At 50.0% G+C, this 16,211-nt stretch overlaps 3 protein-coding genes across 3 annotated transcripts; all 3 read right to left on the bottom strand.

Moving 5' to 3' along the window:
• Window positions 1–2,642: 2,642 nt before the first annotated feature.
• On the bottom strand, window positions 2,643–3,549 carry RAS2 (Ras GTPase ras2; the record flags this gene model as incomplete). The annotated part of the gene is made up of 2 exons (XM_024903933.2): window positions 2,643–3,245; window positions 3,445–3,549. 2 exons carry the CDS (start codon window positions 3,547–3,549, stop codon window positions 2,643–2,645), a joined length of 708 nt encoding a protein of 235 aa, XP_024760506.1.
• A 2,023-nt stretch (window positions 3,550–5,572) lies between these two features.
• On the bottom strand, window positions 5,573–6,226 carry TrAFT101_005990 (uncharacterized protein). Its single transcript, XM_066127629.1, has one exon. It carries the CDS (start codon window positions 6,061–6,063, stop codon window positions 5,821–5,823), a length of 243 nt encoding a protein of 80 aa, XP_065983742.1. The 5' UTR covers window positions 6,064–6,226; the 3' UTR covers window positions 5,573–5,820.
• A 2,651-nt stretch (window positions 6,227–8,877) lies between these two features.
• On the bottom strand, window positions 8,878–10,082 carry TrAFT101_005991 (uncharacterized protein). Its single transcript, XM_024908186.2, has 2 exons — window positions 10,043–10,082; window positions 8,878–9,984 (listed from the first exon to the last, which is right to left on the bottom strand). The coding sequence occupies exon 2, from the start codon at window positions 9,956–9,958 to the stop codon at window positions 9,152–9,154; it is 807 nt and encodes a 268-aa protein (XP_024760507.2). The 5' UTR covers window positions 9,959–9,984; window positions 10,043–10,082; the 3' UTR covers window positions 8,878–9,151.
• Window positions 10,083–16,211: the final 6,129 nt, after the last annotated feature.

A 16,211-nucleotide genomic window follows, 5' to 3' on the forward strand; every position in this document is an offset into this window, starting at 1 on the left:
AAAAAAAAAAAAGAGGTACGTCTCTTTTTTTTGTTGTTTTTTATCTGCCCACATCCAGCCTTTGTCTTATAGGTCAGCAATTAGTTTTTTGTTGTTGGTTGAGACTGGAACTTTTGTTATCACTCTGCACGGGAGGGATTTTAGTTGCTTCAGCTAAACTCGGTTGACGTTGCCGGGTTGGCGTGGTAATTGTCAATTTAGCTTTTTTGGGGGATTTTTTTTACCAGCAAAAAAAGAATATGAATTTCTACATCTTGAAAAAAATGAAATGTGTGTATTCTAGTTGTCCAAAAAAAGAGAAATGTTCCATCAATCAGGAACGCATACAAAGAGTGGAGATTGCTCAATAACAAAGAACACTAGAACCAAAAAAAGTGCCATTCCGCGTAATGATACACCACCACAAACCACACTACAGCCACTGGAAGAAGGAGAAGAACAAGAGGGTATATGAGAATAGCAGTAACCGAATGACATTTGTTATCTGCAATTGGTCAAGGAAGAGAAAATCAGTAGTAGTTCCACACACACCACCTGTCGTCTTGTTATCCCGCGTCCAAGAAGCTTAGTCGCTCTCTAGTGATGGCTAGTTGTAGGGCCGTTGTTGATGGCGGAGTGGCCGAGCCACGCGGATCGAACCACGACCGTTTATAGAAAGCGAGGCTATGTTTTTTCTTCTTCTCTCTCTCTCCTTGGGGAAAGACAAAATGAGCCGTCGTGAGAAACTAGGATTCAAAATAGTATTGTTGCCGTGCCCCGTCTTTTCGTATTTATCAAGCCATCATGAGTTTTGATCCGCAAACTCTATTGGCCAATGGCAGCACTTCCACATGTGCTAGGTAGCTCGATAGTCAGCTAAAGCTATACGACGGCATGTTTGTATGTAGCTGCCTGGCATGTACCTACATCTGCATAAAACAACCTTGAATCAACAAAATTGCCCGTGAAAATAAGCAATGCCAGTCACTCTCTCCACAAATAAATTCCCGTCGGAACCCTCTGCCGTGCACATCCCTACTCCAGTGATCGTCTCTCTCCCTAAACGCCACCTTGTGGTCACATTGGCCTTGTCGACGGTCTTTGCTGTAGATCAAAACGCTAATTGGTGCTCCAGTTTTCGCCCTACTTAGTTCGCCAGTCCATAGTTGTGACACATTAGAAGCTCAAACGCCCGGCACCGTAACTAGGTGAACCTATCCTTTTCCTGGGGAGCAGTGGGGGAGACTTATCAAGTGTCAGAATGGCACGCACAGGTAGCGATATACACCGCATGGTTACATCATTGCGGGTTATTACGGGTTTCGAATACTTCACATGCACAGATAGGTAGAGAGATCAGCTATGAGAATATGACGAGTGACATCCGGTTATGTCAATTGTAGGTGCTGCTAGGTAGGATGTAGCCCGAGGGCAAAGCGCAAATACAGCCTTGCAACAGCCCGCCAATTGTCCCAGTGAGTTCCGCCGCGTCTTCAAAAAATAACATCAATGCAGTTTGGACTTTTTCTTCTTGCTTTTCCCCTCTTGGGCCAAAGTGGCGTAGGCCTATCCCAAATCTCGCTCTTGTTTACAAAAGAAAATCGAAAAAGGAGAGAGAGAAATAGGAAAATTCGAACTTCTGACTGAAGAAAAAAAAAGGAATTGTAGCTTCTAGCATCCAGCATTCCCTTCTTCCGTACAATTTCGTCTAGAAACCAGATATAAGGATAATAAAAGGGAGAAAAAAAAAAGCAAAGAGAATCAACACAATATGGGATAATAACAGGAATAACATAGTAAATAAGAAAAATGACAGATCCAACAAGATATCGCTATCAACACCCCTCCCATGACATGTGCCCAAGACGTATACGGTGATGTACTTTTTGTAACCCAAAATTTGAAAAGGGAGTAGCAGAGATGGAAACTGTCGGAGCAGGAAAGGAAAAAAGAAATCAGACTCAACCAAAGACTCCTGGAACACCCACACGACCATCCATTCCAGATCTGTGGGGAAACGAACGCAAAATAGAGTAGGAATTGGTGATGATGCAGGGAGAGATAAGAGGTGCCGCCGGCGTTGGAGACAGCAATTGGCGTTGATCGGTGCGTGTCAAATCGTCAGGTAAAGCCAGAGGACAAAAAGAAATGAGTTTATTGCTCCCAAAAAAAATTCATCAAAGAGCCGCGTTCAGCTTGTCCAGTAACGGTATAAATGTATTGGAAATCCAGCGCCGCAGGATGATGCCGCCAGTTTGATTTGTATGTGTGCGTCTGTGCGTGCACATGTCTTACGCCATGCGCCAATTCGAGGAGCCGTAAGTTTTAAAATAAAGATGCGTTTTCTTTCTCTTTTTCTTTCTTTCCAAAAGTGCCGTCGTAATCATATAAAAATACTGAAAGCTCGTGCAACAGCGGGGGGAAGGGTTAAAAACAGAGCACCAGCTCTTGCTGCTGCGGAGTTAACCTCGCGTCAACCCCGATCCATTCTATTCCATCGAAGGAGAGACACCTAGTGGAGGTGATGTCAAGTTCAACAAGTAGATAAAAGCATCAAAGAACACAAAAAAAACCGAAAGCATGCAGAATCAAGCGCGCGTTATCCAACATGGCCCAGCCCTCAAGATGTATCGGAAGTTGGAAGATGATACCAATGAAGCTGCTCATAACACAATGCACTTGGACTTGCTCTTGCCACCGCCGCGCCCGTACTTGTGTGAATCTCGGCCTCCTCCGCCTACATCGCCATTGCTTGTTCGAGTTCGGCCGCTTGAGCCCGCCGGGGGTCGTGAAGCCTGCTGGCGTTGTCGGCGTAGAATCCTCACGACATCGTAGAAAGCCTTTTCTACGTTGATGCAATTCTTAGCCGAGGCCTCAACAAACTCACAGCCCAGCTCCCGAGCCAAAGCATGTCCCTCTTGGGTCGATACCTCGCGCTCGGTGACTCTGTCGCTCTTGTTGCCGACAAGCATGATGGGTACAGGCAGCTGCGAGTTGGTGGCAGAAAGAGGAGAGCCGGGGTATGACGGTGAAGAAGCTACCGACTCCTTGACGCGCTGTATCTGGTGGTGAAACCGCTTGATGCGAGTAAAGGATGAGCGGGATGCGATGCTGTAGACCAGCACAAAGCCTTCGCCATCGCGAATCCATTGATCTCGCAGCGCTGTGTACTCTTCCTGGCCGGCCGTATCGAGCACCTCAAGCATGCAGGGCTGGCCATCAATGACAACCTGTTTGCGGTACGAATCCTCAATTGTCGGGTCGTACTGTTGGCATCAACCGTTAGCTAAAACGTGCCTCTCTCTGTAGACGACTCCCCCATTGTTTCTGCCCCTCTTCCATTCCCGCCACCGCTCAGCCCAACGAATGGGCCAGGAGAGGGGGGAGGAATTGGGGACGCTGCTTCTTCCATGACTTTTACTGCTCGCTGCAGTGAGGAAAAAGGGCTAGGTATTTCATGCTTACCGTCTCGACGAAATGCTGCAGACAAAGCTGGATGGTCAAGGCCGTCTTGCCAACACCACCATCTCCCAGCACCACCAGTTTGTACAGTACCATTCTGCCCGCCATGATGGGCGCAAGTTAAGTGGTCGAGCGGCCGAGCTAAGACAAGCAATCCTAGGGTTTTCGCCGGCGATTCCAAAAGGGCCCGCTAGCGGCGCTGCGAAAGGAGGAGGGGGACGGAGATGAGCAGCAAAAGCAGTGAAAAGGACGAAGCAGCAACTCGAGGGCCGAACGCAAGAGTCTGGGCGCAGCACGGCGACGGTGCAATGGTTGAGGAGATGCGGTGCGAGCGGTGCAAAGCAATTGGGATCAGAGGGAGTAGTTTGGGGAGGGATGTTTGTGTCAGTTCTAGCACGGCCAAAAAGACGAAGATGCTCTGAGCGACCTTGGAGCTGGTCGAGTGGACTTTGGTGGAGAAGCAGGTGTGGATTTTGGGCGGGTCCGGCTTTGGATTTGGGATAAGAAGAGGCTTGCTGATAGGGGGCTCTGGAGGCGGTTACGGGAGAGCGGTTTAAAGAGGGACGCGGCCGTTCGCAGGGAAAATGGAGGCACAGACAGGCTAGCAGGCCTAGTAACGGCATGGAGGCAATGCCATATGCAGCATGCAGCCTGTACGCATGCACGTTCGGGGCATGTACTTTGCACAGAGCAGCAATGGTTGGAGAGCGTGAAGCGCCGGCCGGCGTGGGCATGTACTATACTTGTTGATGTAGCAGTACTCGCTGCGCATCGTGCCTTGGGTGTACCTGTAGGTAGAGCGCACAAAGTTTCTCTGGTGCGGAGAGCATCGAGGTCTAGGACGTTTGAGCCTAGTGGGAGGTGCTTGCGTGTAGCGTGAAGTGAGGCGAGGAGCAACAGCCTGCCGGCCACCAAGTACAGGTACTGCAGTATTCTTGAAGGGGGAGCACGCATTGGGTTGACGCTTCAGCGAGACCAGGCAGAAGAATGCCGCAGCACAATTAGCAGTGCCAAGCTGGTCCTAGCAGCACCGTCTGCGCTGAATAGCAGCGCCTTAGCTGCCAGTTAGTGGCAGCCGGAACACCAGAGCTGCGCGCCCCCAGGCCCTGCCCCAGGCCAGCTAAGCCCTTCTGGGCGGCACAACCCAGCCAACCCACGCAGCGGCTTCGCTCGCACAGGCACTCGTACAGGTACATACAGACATACAAGTACTGTAGCATGCTCGTACAGGGCCGACGACACGCAGCAGCACAGGCATCTGCTCTGTCCAATGATCCCCTATTTTTCTCTTCTCCCCTACAGGGCCTGTCTGCAGCCTGCGTCCGCCGAGCAGCGCAGGGCTTTCACAGCCAGCAAGGCATGGGTTGAGCTTGGAGCTTGCGGCCCCGACAACCCTGCGGCCAAAGCGTCTGGGGCGGATGTGCTTGTCTCGCTGCTGTCTGTGGGCGCCGCGCACAAGTATAACCCAGACCCTGGATGATAGCGACGGGTACCTAAGAGATACTTCGCAACTAGGCCTGCACCGCAGAAAATTAGCGGCCAGATTATGTCAGAGCGCTGCAGCAAGGGAATCATCGGCATGTCTCAAGCAGCACGAGCGAGCACATATACGAGCAACCTGTCGGCCGCATATGCCACCTGTATACCCTTGCGAAATGCTTTTTGGCATTGTAATACAGGGCCTGCGTGTCATGATCATGATATGGAGTACCTATCTACCTACCTACCTAGATATTCAATTCACTATATGTATGTATTTTAACAGGCTGCAGATGCATCGAGATAAAAGTCCGAGCCGAAGACGAAGCATGTACTGCATTGTAGCACCCAAGCACGGGCCCAGTAGTAGCTCCAAACGGTGCTACCCAAGAGGTACCCTCGAGGTAGAGAGCAGTACCGCCGCTGCCATGAGACGCTGGGCTTCGCAGTACCTGCCTTGGACGCCGTGAAATGATTCAATTTCCAAGCCAATTTGCTTTGTAGGGTCCACGAAGACATCCGTGACTTGGTTAAAACACAAGGCTCTGCTAGGCTGCGCAGGCACCAGGTATGAGCGGAAATAAACCGAGCAGAGGTGCTAACATGCAGTAATACTGCTGATAGGATCAATACCCTTTCATTAGTGCTGGCCCAACGGGTGCGTACGGCAAATCCAGATCGAAACAACCCTATCCAGCCACATCTGTTGGGCAGCATTTCCTTCTTTTTCCTCGCTGGGGGTTGGCCTTCAACTCGCAACTCTCCAACTCCCTAGCCATACCAGTATTAGCCAACCGCCATCAACCGGCACGCCCAGCTATCGGCGCCAGTGGCTTCCATGGCCTGACGCAGCCGAGCCAGTCGGAAGCATCTGATGCCATAGATCCAGCAAGGCCGCCATCACACGAGCACGACATGTGCCAACCTTGCGGGGGCCGCATCCCAGCCCTCGCAAAGCTGGTTGGAATTCTGCAAACTTGGCGAGCCATCTCGTCCTTCTCCCTCATCCGGGGCGACCCGATGCCTCTGGCCATCAACCAGCGCCTCTCCCTTGCCTGGGCCCGTCACAAGCGTCGATATCGGCGCAGCGATGCTGCATCCGTAGCGCGCTGCGGCTGCGGAAGCGACGCGCTCTAGGAGCATGGCAGCAGGATATCCCCAGCATCGCCAGCGAGCCTCTGAGAAGCTATCGATCTGCAGCGCCGGCTGGGCTAGCGGTCGGCACCGCAGTTTCACAGGCTCGGCTGTCCGCTGAGCGTCGACTATTCTACTCTTAGGTCCTAGTCAACCAGAGCGCTAGCCATCCTTTGTCCGCCATACTTGGCCATGCTCCAAGCCCTGAGATCCCAGCATGGCCGCTACGAGATGTATGAGCAAGGACCACGATATCAATGGTCTGATTCTTTGTCGTCTGCCCCCATATTATCCTCGTACTAATGCGGAATCCGGCCCATTGCTAGCATCTGCAGCCAGAAGCTAAAGAGTCAAAAGGGAAAAGGGCTGAAAGAACAGAGGAAGATGGTGGGCAGCTATCTGGTCACGGAGTCAAGGACAGACAGATTCCAATGGCATTCAAGAGCGTTTGGGCTCGGCAGCATCTCGTTCGGCAATCATCCCTACCCACGCCGAGCGTTTCTGCTTACAAGCCCAGAGTGCGTGCCTAAACATCTCTGTATCGCGTATTTATGCACCAGGCCGTGCGTCAACGGGGGGCCACACAGGACGAACCCCCCGCAGAGTAAGCTGAGGACGCAGTCTCCTCGTGCATCCTGCCATAATCAGTCTGCCGCCTGCTGCCTCTCCTGTGTGATGACAGCTGCGACGTCCCTGCTCTAGCAATGCCCGCCTACCAATTCGTCAGCTTCTTACACGCGCTAGCCCTGGCAGATGTTGATGCTTGGCGCTCTCCCCAGACCGAAGGCTGAAGGCTCGCCACAATCCGACCCATATTATGAGGAGTCCACCATAGTGTACATCACTGCAGCAAGCCGGTACGGGATAAGAAGCTAGGGCACTCGGCGTGGAGAGATCGATCAACGCGAGCGAAACGTGGACTGCCCCGAGCCACGGATGCCAAAGGGCAAGGCCACGGCCAGTGACATTTCCCATGCTTTGTCTCCGAGAGGCGGCAACGGCGTCCAATGCGTCCAATGCTCCCCCCAACGATCCATCGCATGTTGCGTGGGATACTAGTCTAACTTTGTTGAGGACATCGACCCGCCGCGGTAGGCCACAGACTGCATGCGTTCAACTCTCACGGCCGACCCGCCGCATGGCACAATGCATTGATGGACATGATGATGATGCTCTACTACATACAGCCTGTGTGTAACTTGCGGCTGCTGGTAGTAATACGGCATATCGGGCAGCACCTCTGCGCTCTCATCCTACTCTCTCTTCCGCCAACGCCTGTCTGAAGCCAATGGCATATCGGCACTAGTCAGATTTGCATAGCCTTATGATTCCAAGTCACGCCCGTCGGGGATTATATTCCATCTCTCGCTTACAGCCATGGATCCAACAGTATTTGCCACTCCAGGCTTGTACATTCGAAGCAACAGCTCCCCAGTGGTAGTCGACGGACCTTTGGCCCTGTGACGGCGCTTTACTCGCTCAAGGATAAGCTACGACCATTAGTACGACTTACACAAAGCATGTGTCTTCTGGTCTGATTACCTAGCTGCTGTAGTACTGCGTCAGCGCGGGGAAGCATGTCGCTCGGTCAAGGAATTCTTTCCCCTTCCACGCAACACGTTGCAGCATGCATATAATGCTTGTTACAGACGCAGCTATATACGCAGCTCGGTATGTCGGTATGTCGGCCTTTGCCGGTGTCTTGTTTAGCTTAACCGCCGTCGCCTTTCCTGCATACCGGCACGCAGGTGACGCTTACGCGCGAGCAACACCTGATCCTGAATGCCAGCCAGACTCAACCAAGCCGGGCGCCAAGATGTATTGGTGAGCACGCATGGTACGTGTGCCACCGCCAAATACATTGTAATAAGCCATCGCCGGAGCAGTGTACGTGGCGGACAATCTAATCAGCCGGTCGGCACAATACGACTCTTAAATCCTTGTATCACCGCGAAGTAACCGCGAGATGCGAGAGACAAAAAGAAGCTGCATGAGAGATTGATCCACCAGGGAACTTTCCGGGGGCACTTGCAATTGACTCGTGTCTGCTGTCTTGGCGTCACGTTTGGCTCAGCTGCATCGGCCATGGTATCCGAACGAACCCTGCCGTTTCTGCTTTCTTTCAGCCCCACGAATCAAGATTGTATCCTGTAGCCTCGGGTACTCCCGAATTGAGGATTATCAGCACACAGTATGAGATGAAGTGGCTCAGCTGGCGCTGTGTTTATCTCAGCTCGCACAACTTATGGCTACGCACGACTTGGACACACGCTCATGAGATGAAGCATCAGCTCAACGTGAGTAGTGAGTTTAGCCCGAAGCGTCAATTAAAGCTGAAAGAGTGTGGCCTCTCAGATTTTCTTGTAAAGTTGCATCTAGTATTAGTGCTCCCCCATCATTGCTGTAGTTGGTTGTAACGACTTTCTTTAAGCCCATGACGTAGAGATGTATCCGCGTATGTAGCATGAAGCACTACGGGTCTATGGATGGCTGTGAACTCACTTCACACTGGACATGTTTCCTAAAGCTTGGGTCTCATGAGATATGCTGCTTTGAGTTTTCTCTTAGCTGAGTAATTGGTGGTTGAGGTGACTTTGATTGCAATATTGCGTGATACTTACAATCACATCATCTATTCTATTGTTTCACATTTTGCCTTGGCGCTATAGAGAAATCAATACAGTCTCGGCAGCAGTATTTGGCGGTGTCTTTGACTGTTATCAAAGTAGGTAATTGTAGAGGTTTTATTTATGAATACAGTCACTATAAGTTCAATATAAGCCGCAAAGGGCTAGTGCAAGAAAGAGCTGTACTCAGCCCCAACTTCAGTGACGACATATCATTGAAAGTAGTTGTCTCAAGCAAAACATACATCTCTGTGCCAATATCTAGACCACTCAGTTTATCCACTCTTCTCATTGCTGTTATACGACATAAGAGTGTTTAAGTAAATATCACAAACTCTGCTCTTCAACCTCATGACTCATCTACAGCCGATATCCGAGTCAATCAGAAACAGTTCCAGGCCAAGTATATACAGCCCATTGTCTCCTTTCCAATTCACCTTTCTTACTTTCCATCATAAGTGCCATCACTACTACTCCAATTCACCCAGCTTCGTCGCCACAGTCAAGAACCCATTCTCCTCTTCCGTGACCCACATATCCGTCCACCCCTTCGCCTCCTTATACCTCTCCTCCTCCGGCCCCCAAGCCTCCTCCTGATTCCTCTCAACGTAAATCGTCCTCAGGCCACAACCTCTCGCGGCCTGAAGATCTCCCAAGTGCGCCGCCACCAGGGCAACCTCCTCCGGCTGCAATCCGAGTGCCTGCACGGCGCCAAGATACGTTGCCGGGTTGGGCTTGTACGCCTTGAACGTCTCGGCACAGAAGATGTTGTGGAAAGTAAGCCCGCCAAAGTCGTTCAGATCACGCAGCAGGCTGGTGTTTCCGTTTGACAGAGTTCCAAGGGTGTATTTGCGGCTCAGCTCCGCGAGACCATCGGGAGAATCAGGCCATGGGGTGAGTCTATGCCAGACCAAGCTCAGGGATTCAAGCTCCGTCTCCGTGAATAATCCATCGAGGTCCCATTTCTTGAGAAGCTCGACAAGACTATCGTATTGGTGTTGATCAATGCTCTTCCAGGGGTCCGTTTCTGGGTTAAAAGATCTCGTAAATGCGCTATATGCGTTATGCCACTCTTGTACAAACCTGTCCCAGTCTGGCTGGGTGAGACCATCGAGGCGGGTTTTCAGGGCAGCTGGTAGGACATTCTCGGATGAGAGTTTGCGGAATACTCGAAGGGAGATTTCATCGGTGATGGAGGAGCGCCAATCAACGGTAGTGCCGAAGATGTCAAAGAGGAGAGCTTTGACGTTGGTGAGGGGGGAGACTACCGATGGCATGGTTTCTTTTTTCTTGATTGGCCTGTCTAGAGCCGATGTGTTAGCTGTATATTTGTATATGTGAATCTTTAAAATTAGACTTACTGTAATTGTGGTGTATTTAAAGGAAATGCTGAATGTTTTTTTGCTCAATACATTGCAAGTTCTCAGTGACTCAACTGAGAACCATCGCCGAGGTTAAGGCTTAGATCTACAAGATCACATGATTAGATGTCGCCATTCGGTGAAATGGAAAGCTTCATCACAAAGCCAGTGGATGAGTCATAAAGATTAAATAGATGATTTTATATGTTATTATACGGAGGATGCAGGCATGTGAAAGTCAGCGTAGTGAATGTCGGATAATCTTTTGAATTGAGCTGTAGGGTAGTACACAATGAGACGGAAGATGGCGATTCGGCATCTGGGCGCCATTATTTTATGAATATAGATATATGCTAGAATGTACACTAATCAGCCTATGGAGAGTTTCCGTAAGAATATTTTCAAGCTAGGCGTGCTGCAATAGTGCTGAGAGATTGAGACTGTATGAGTTTTTCAGAGCAGGAGTTTGCATCGCGGTGTATGAGTGAGATACAACTTACTGCATACAGTGTATGATTACTCCATCTTTCAGTAGAACACTAGTTGTCAATTTATACAATAGCATGGTAATGTTATGGTATATATTTGGTATAATTTATGCTTTGGATTCCTCCATTTGGAGAAGCAGACAAATATTACGCCAGTGATTGTCACAGCCGTATGGTACCACATAGCAGTGCACCACAATTCATACCATGAACTACGCAACTGTATTTGGCTCATAATTTCACATGCGTATAAAATCTCGTTGGCAGACATATCCATCACATGGTCAATCAACAAAGTACTAAGCGCTTACTTTGAATAAGCTACTACTACTATAAAATGCCTCCCCTGTGTATGTATCTTATATTTCTTTCAAATACTAATAAGTTGCCATTATATGAACAGATTATTAGCAGGGTAGCATTCCGGTCGAGATAATACGAGGTACGAAATAACAATTTGATTACCATTAGTGGGCAGTCTTACTCCGTGCATGCTGATCTGCTCGGGAGACTGATCCGCGAGCACAGACTCCTTACTAGTGTAAATAGAATCGCCTGCGCAAGGACCAGCACTTCATATACTCGAAACGCTCGCCATCGTAACACCGTTAGACTCAGGAATGTCAAAGCTACATTGACTTTAATTAAGCTATTCAAGTAGCTTGATAGTACTAGTCGTTCTGACTAGTGGGAGCTTGTCATCAAATGATTGACGGCGTACATGTCACGAAGACCTGTCACTGGTAACCCCTGTTCTAAATTTGCCACCAAGCGTCCTCTCTTTGGTAGTGAACGTCATGGAGAAAGAAACCTTATGGTGTTGGTTGCTAGCTTGTGATACTTCAAACTTGCGAAAAATTGCGAAGCGGGCTTCACGTGTGTGGCCAACACGTTACTGAGGGAGCTGAGATACATACAATCCCTGCTATTCTAAAGGCCGAGGCACGACATATTCGCGGCCCTTTTTGCTTCCTTAAATAGAAGATTCTCCTCAGTGCCGTTACACATGTCGTGTGACTGTGATAGTGATGGCCAGGTATCGAATCCTTGGTGTGTCCCAAAGCACGTGCAGCAACGACGGAATAACGGAGAATGAGAGAATACAGTATAACCACCGGTGGGCTTGTTATCTAGGACAATGACGAAAAGCGTTATCATAGAGTACCTGCTACCTGTACTAAGCCAAAAAAAAAAAAAAAAAAAAAAAAAAAAAAGAGATTATGCGGAGGAGTCGACGATTATCTTGGTAATTGACTTAGGTAGCCGAACAAAGCTTTGAAGAGATCCGTGTTGTTTGGAATTATGGGTATTCTAGGGAGTAGCTGTGTCCCCGGAAATACTCTAGCCGTCTTCCAGCTGGCATCATAACTGCTGTATACAGTAAGATAAAAATACATCCAAGAAGACCCCCTTTAGGAGACACGGATGGACGGCCCGGAACGATGGTAGCGACTTCGTAATGTGTGGCTGAATCCCTGTCGATCCAATGGTCTTGCAATAAAACATCAATTGAGACAACAGGATGCATCGGCTGGATAAAATTATAGCATTTGATAATGCTCCTCTGGTCAACTACCGTTGCGCACATGCAGTTTACTTTTCCGCATGCTACTCCAAGATGCCACGCCAAGCGCTTGGTGATAGTTTGAATCTGCTCCGTATCATTGGCGCGAGAAGATAGCACTGCCTTAGTAGTCACAAGTGTACTGTTCAAGAACTGTGAAACTGGGGAGTGATGTGAGCTGTGCTCTGTTGTACTACTTCAATGAGCTTGTTAGATTTAGCTTTGCGTGGGGATCACAGGTATACGGCCTTCAGCTAATGCTGATCTTGCTGCCTGCTATGATCTGGATATCCCTGGGGCGTTTAAGAAATCAATAGTTCATCGACTTGGCGGCGGAGCATTTTGCAGATTCTTACTATGTACGTCTCCCCGAAGACTTGACTTTGACCTTGCTGCTCTGTCAATATCAATAGCCCTGCCGACTCGCTAGAGACTTATCACACTTGGCTAGGGAGCCGCGTGAGATTCAGCCGCTCACAAGCTTCTTGTGCTTGCCAATTCTTTTCAGCTGCAATTAGTACTGACGTATCTAACAGTGCTAGGCCGCCCAGAATCGGAGTGGAGTATTAAGCGGAGAAATTGCAGGAGCATGGCAATCGCCCTATCACCCATCACATCTCAGGCTAACCTGAGGGAGCGAGTTGGACTAGCACGAAGAGAGCTGATGGGGTGGTGCCGGCATATTACTCGTAGGCAAAGTGGAGTGGCCGTAGTCAAATCGGGACATGTTTTCTAATGAGAACTTCTCAAGGATAATTGCTCGTACGAGTAGATTTTCAGCTGTAGTCGGATGGTCTGTTGAGCCAATCAATTAGTGGTCAGAGAGGCTTTTAGCTGATAACATGAGGTCTAAATCCAGCTATAGCCAACAGCAAATGCTAAATAAAGTAAAACGGCTCAAGAGGGCGATGATCGTCGCCCGCTGTGGAGAGTGCCCGGCTGCTCACCAGTTTTCGACAATGGCCTGGTCTAGATTTCACAGCCCTTGCGACGCAGTAAGTGAAATAGCAGCTTTCAATTTCCGATATTGCTTATCGTCTCCTTTTCCGTGATTGCATAGCAAAGTGAGATGATTTAAAATGCTATCGAGCTGCTTTGAGTAAGTAATAGAGGTCGCGGCCGTTGCATTGGAAATATCCCAATATTATGCATGGAGCAGTGCTCATATCCTTCTCCCAACATTCTCATGGCCACGGAAACCAACCCTCTTCATGGGTAACCTAGCTGTCAGACAATCAAAGAAGCATCTGCACTCGTATCTGTCTTGCCATAGGCTTGATTGTGTCGGTCATGCCGACCCCGATGAACAGGCGGGCGACAAAAAGAAAATCTCCAATAATCGCCCCTTGTCTTCTCTAATTAATTGAGCGATACGGAGTAAGGTTGGCTCCCCTGAAAGAGCGCGAGGACCGTGCTGGCTCTGCCAAGCTCGGCCCGCTTCCTAGGCCAGCATAGCGTCGGGGACTGGTGGATGGCAGAGCAGAATCGACGACGACGGCCCTGGTCCCGATTAATTTCCAGAGCAGCCAAGGGAGGCCAGCTAAAGCAAATGAGCCAACCTGGATAACTCCGTACCCCATACTAGGGTGTTGTGTAGGCACGTGTACTTGCAGGATCTGCCAGTAGTGCAGCAGCATTCCCATAGACAGCATTCCCCATAACGAGTAGTGCCTTAATGCCTGCGCGGAACACTGGAAGCTGAGCCTGCAGGACGATGCAAGGTACGCGTGCAGGTGTCGAACGAGCATAGCCGAGCACCAGCATGGTGGGAGGCACGGTAATTAGCCCGGCATAAGTACTCGTACTCTATTGCGACTGTACTGCTATGGTTCGCTTATTGGCACGTTGGCAGGCAGAGTCTCATCAGTAGTGTGGGCGACCCAGGCGAAGCGTACCCCGAATAGGGGGGAAAGAATAAGGCAGCCATACTCTGCTTTATGGGGGTGCTGATTATGATGACGATGATGATGGCTCTCGGGCCCCGATGGCGACTGAATAGCGAGACTAACTTTGGGACTTTGGACCAACAGCTGCGAATTCTCCCATCATTTCCTAGAAAAGAAATATGAGTAGCGATTGTCCGCCGTCCATCGCGCCAAGCAGTGCTCCGTCTGTGGCATCATCCTTGGGCTCTCCTTCGCTGTACGAGTGCCGAATATTCGCTCTAGCCAGGATACTCTTCCTAGCTACGCACACAACTTCGGATAATGTCCTGAAGGTGGCCCTGACAGGGATCCCACCAGGTGATACTACCGGTAGCCTTGCATATGTGATATTGCCGTGCATCCACACACAAACGTGCTAGCTTATGTACTCCGTACTTCAATACTGGTAAGATCCAGTCTATGATGTTGCCATCCACTTTTCCAAGGGCTCTTTTCGTATGCTTTGTTGTGTTATTCGGCGCGGGGGTGGGTAGCGTTCGCGACTTTTCCTGTTACGAGTATTGTGCTATGTTATCTGAAGACTGTTGGCTCTTTACACAAATGAACGCTGTGTAATATCCCGCACAAGGTAAAGGTACCCCCCGGGTGCTGGTGAGAGTCACTTGCCCTTCAGCAGCGCGCCATTCGAAAGCTGCTGTATCATATTATTCAGTCTTGCGCTGGACAATGGTGAAACGATCAAAAGCCACAAGCTATTAGCCCGATCCTACGCTTTGCGGCCGGGAAGAAAACGCCACCGCGCCACCTGCCAGCACTAGTAGCAGCAAAAATGGTGCATTTAGCTGAAGAGGAAACCTGACAGGACAGCGAGCTACTATTAGAATTTGTATTAGCCACTCGTATGGAGCATGTCTAGTGGGCGTTTTTGGTGGTGACTGACGACCGCTAATCAGGGCCGGGAGTAGGAGCTTAGGCCATCGCGGATGAGAGAACCGACAGAGACAGCCCCTGGCAGAGTGTGCAGGTAGAGGACGCAGGGTTGCAGGGTTGCAGGGGCAGCGTGAAGAGCACAAAGAAGAAAGTCCTCCCTAATTGAGGTTCCTAGGAGGGACGAACATGGCCGCTGCGGCAGATTTGGGGTTGGCTCTTGGCGGTGCATATCGGACGTTTAGACGTCAACAGCTTATGGTGGTGTGCATCTGCCACCACACACAACGGCGCGCGACGAATTCTCGAAAAAAGAGAAAGCTCTGGGTTCTGTATGCCCCCCTGCGGAATTCTAGATTCTGGTTATGATAGAGTCGGGGTGCACAAGCTTCGTCGAAGCTGCATAGAAAGCCCCCCATCTGCAGGTCTCAGCCAAGAGCCGTCAGCTTGGGCGCTTGTCCAGACGCCAGTTGATCAAATTACCTCGACTGCTAGCATGTCCATAGAGAATATTAGTCCCCGTATGCGGCGTAGTGCTCGTAGACTTCCCACTGCCCGGCCCCCATGCAACCAAGCTTCCAGCGTCCTGGGATCGCCTCAATCACCGGCCCACATGGCCAGAGACGACCCCGATCGCGCGTCAACCAACGAGGCAAAGTGGATGTGGACAATTTATACTCCCTGCCTCCTACTCTTTCGGCACCCCGGCGGGATACCTCGTCATTATCTTTTCGTCTCGCCGTCTCCTGTTCTGCGTCCGTCGTCGTTATCGTCGTCGGTCGTGTCGTGCTTGTTGGCCCCGAGCGATAATCTTCAGCCTCAACAATCACACAGCTCTGAGGGAGATTGTCTGGGTCAGAAGCTGTTTTGTCTCTGCTTTTCTTTTTTTTTCGGCCTCAATGGATTAATTGCACCCGACAACTTGTCCGCCAAGCCTCTCTAGGCAACTCTGCTTCTTTCCTTCCTTTTTCCTTCCCTTGCGTCTTTGTGTCTTTAGGTGAGTTCAAGTGGCAGGAACGAGCAGCGCCCTTGTACAGCCAACCCGCCTGCCTTACAAACTCCCTACCGAGGTACCTGTGGAAATACAAAGCTGATATTTTCAGCTCTGTTCTCTTAATTTTGATTTAGATCACCGCATTTCCGCGTCATCGCTGTCGAAACTCTTCCTTGACACTCGCCGCCTCCTTTGTGTTTCATTCGAAGTCGCTTTCGCTTTCGCCTTGATCAGTTGGCCGGACCCTCTTCCAAGAAGCCATCACTTATTCTAACTTACGACAAACATTCAATTCTTCAGCTTTGAATCG

The sequence above is a fragment of the Trichoderma asperellum genome, chromosome 3, assembly GCF_020647865.1.
Source record: "Trichoderma asperellum chromosome 3, complete sequence".
In the NCBI taxonomy this organism is placed as follows: domain Eukaryota; kingdom Fungi; phylum Ascomycota; class Sordariomycetes; order Hypocreales; family Hypocreaceae; genus Trichoderma; species Trichoderma asperellum.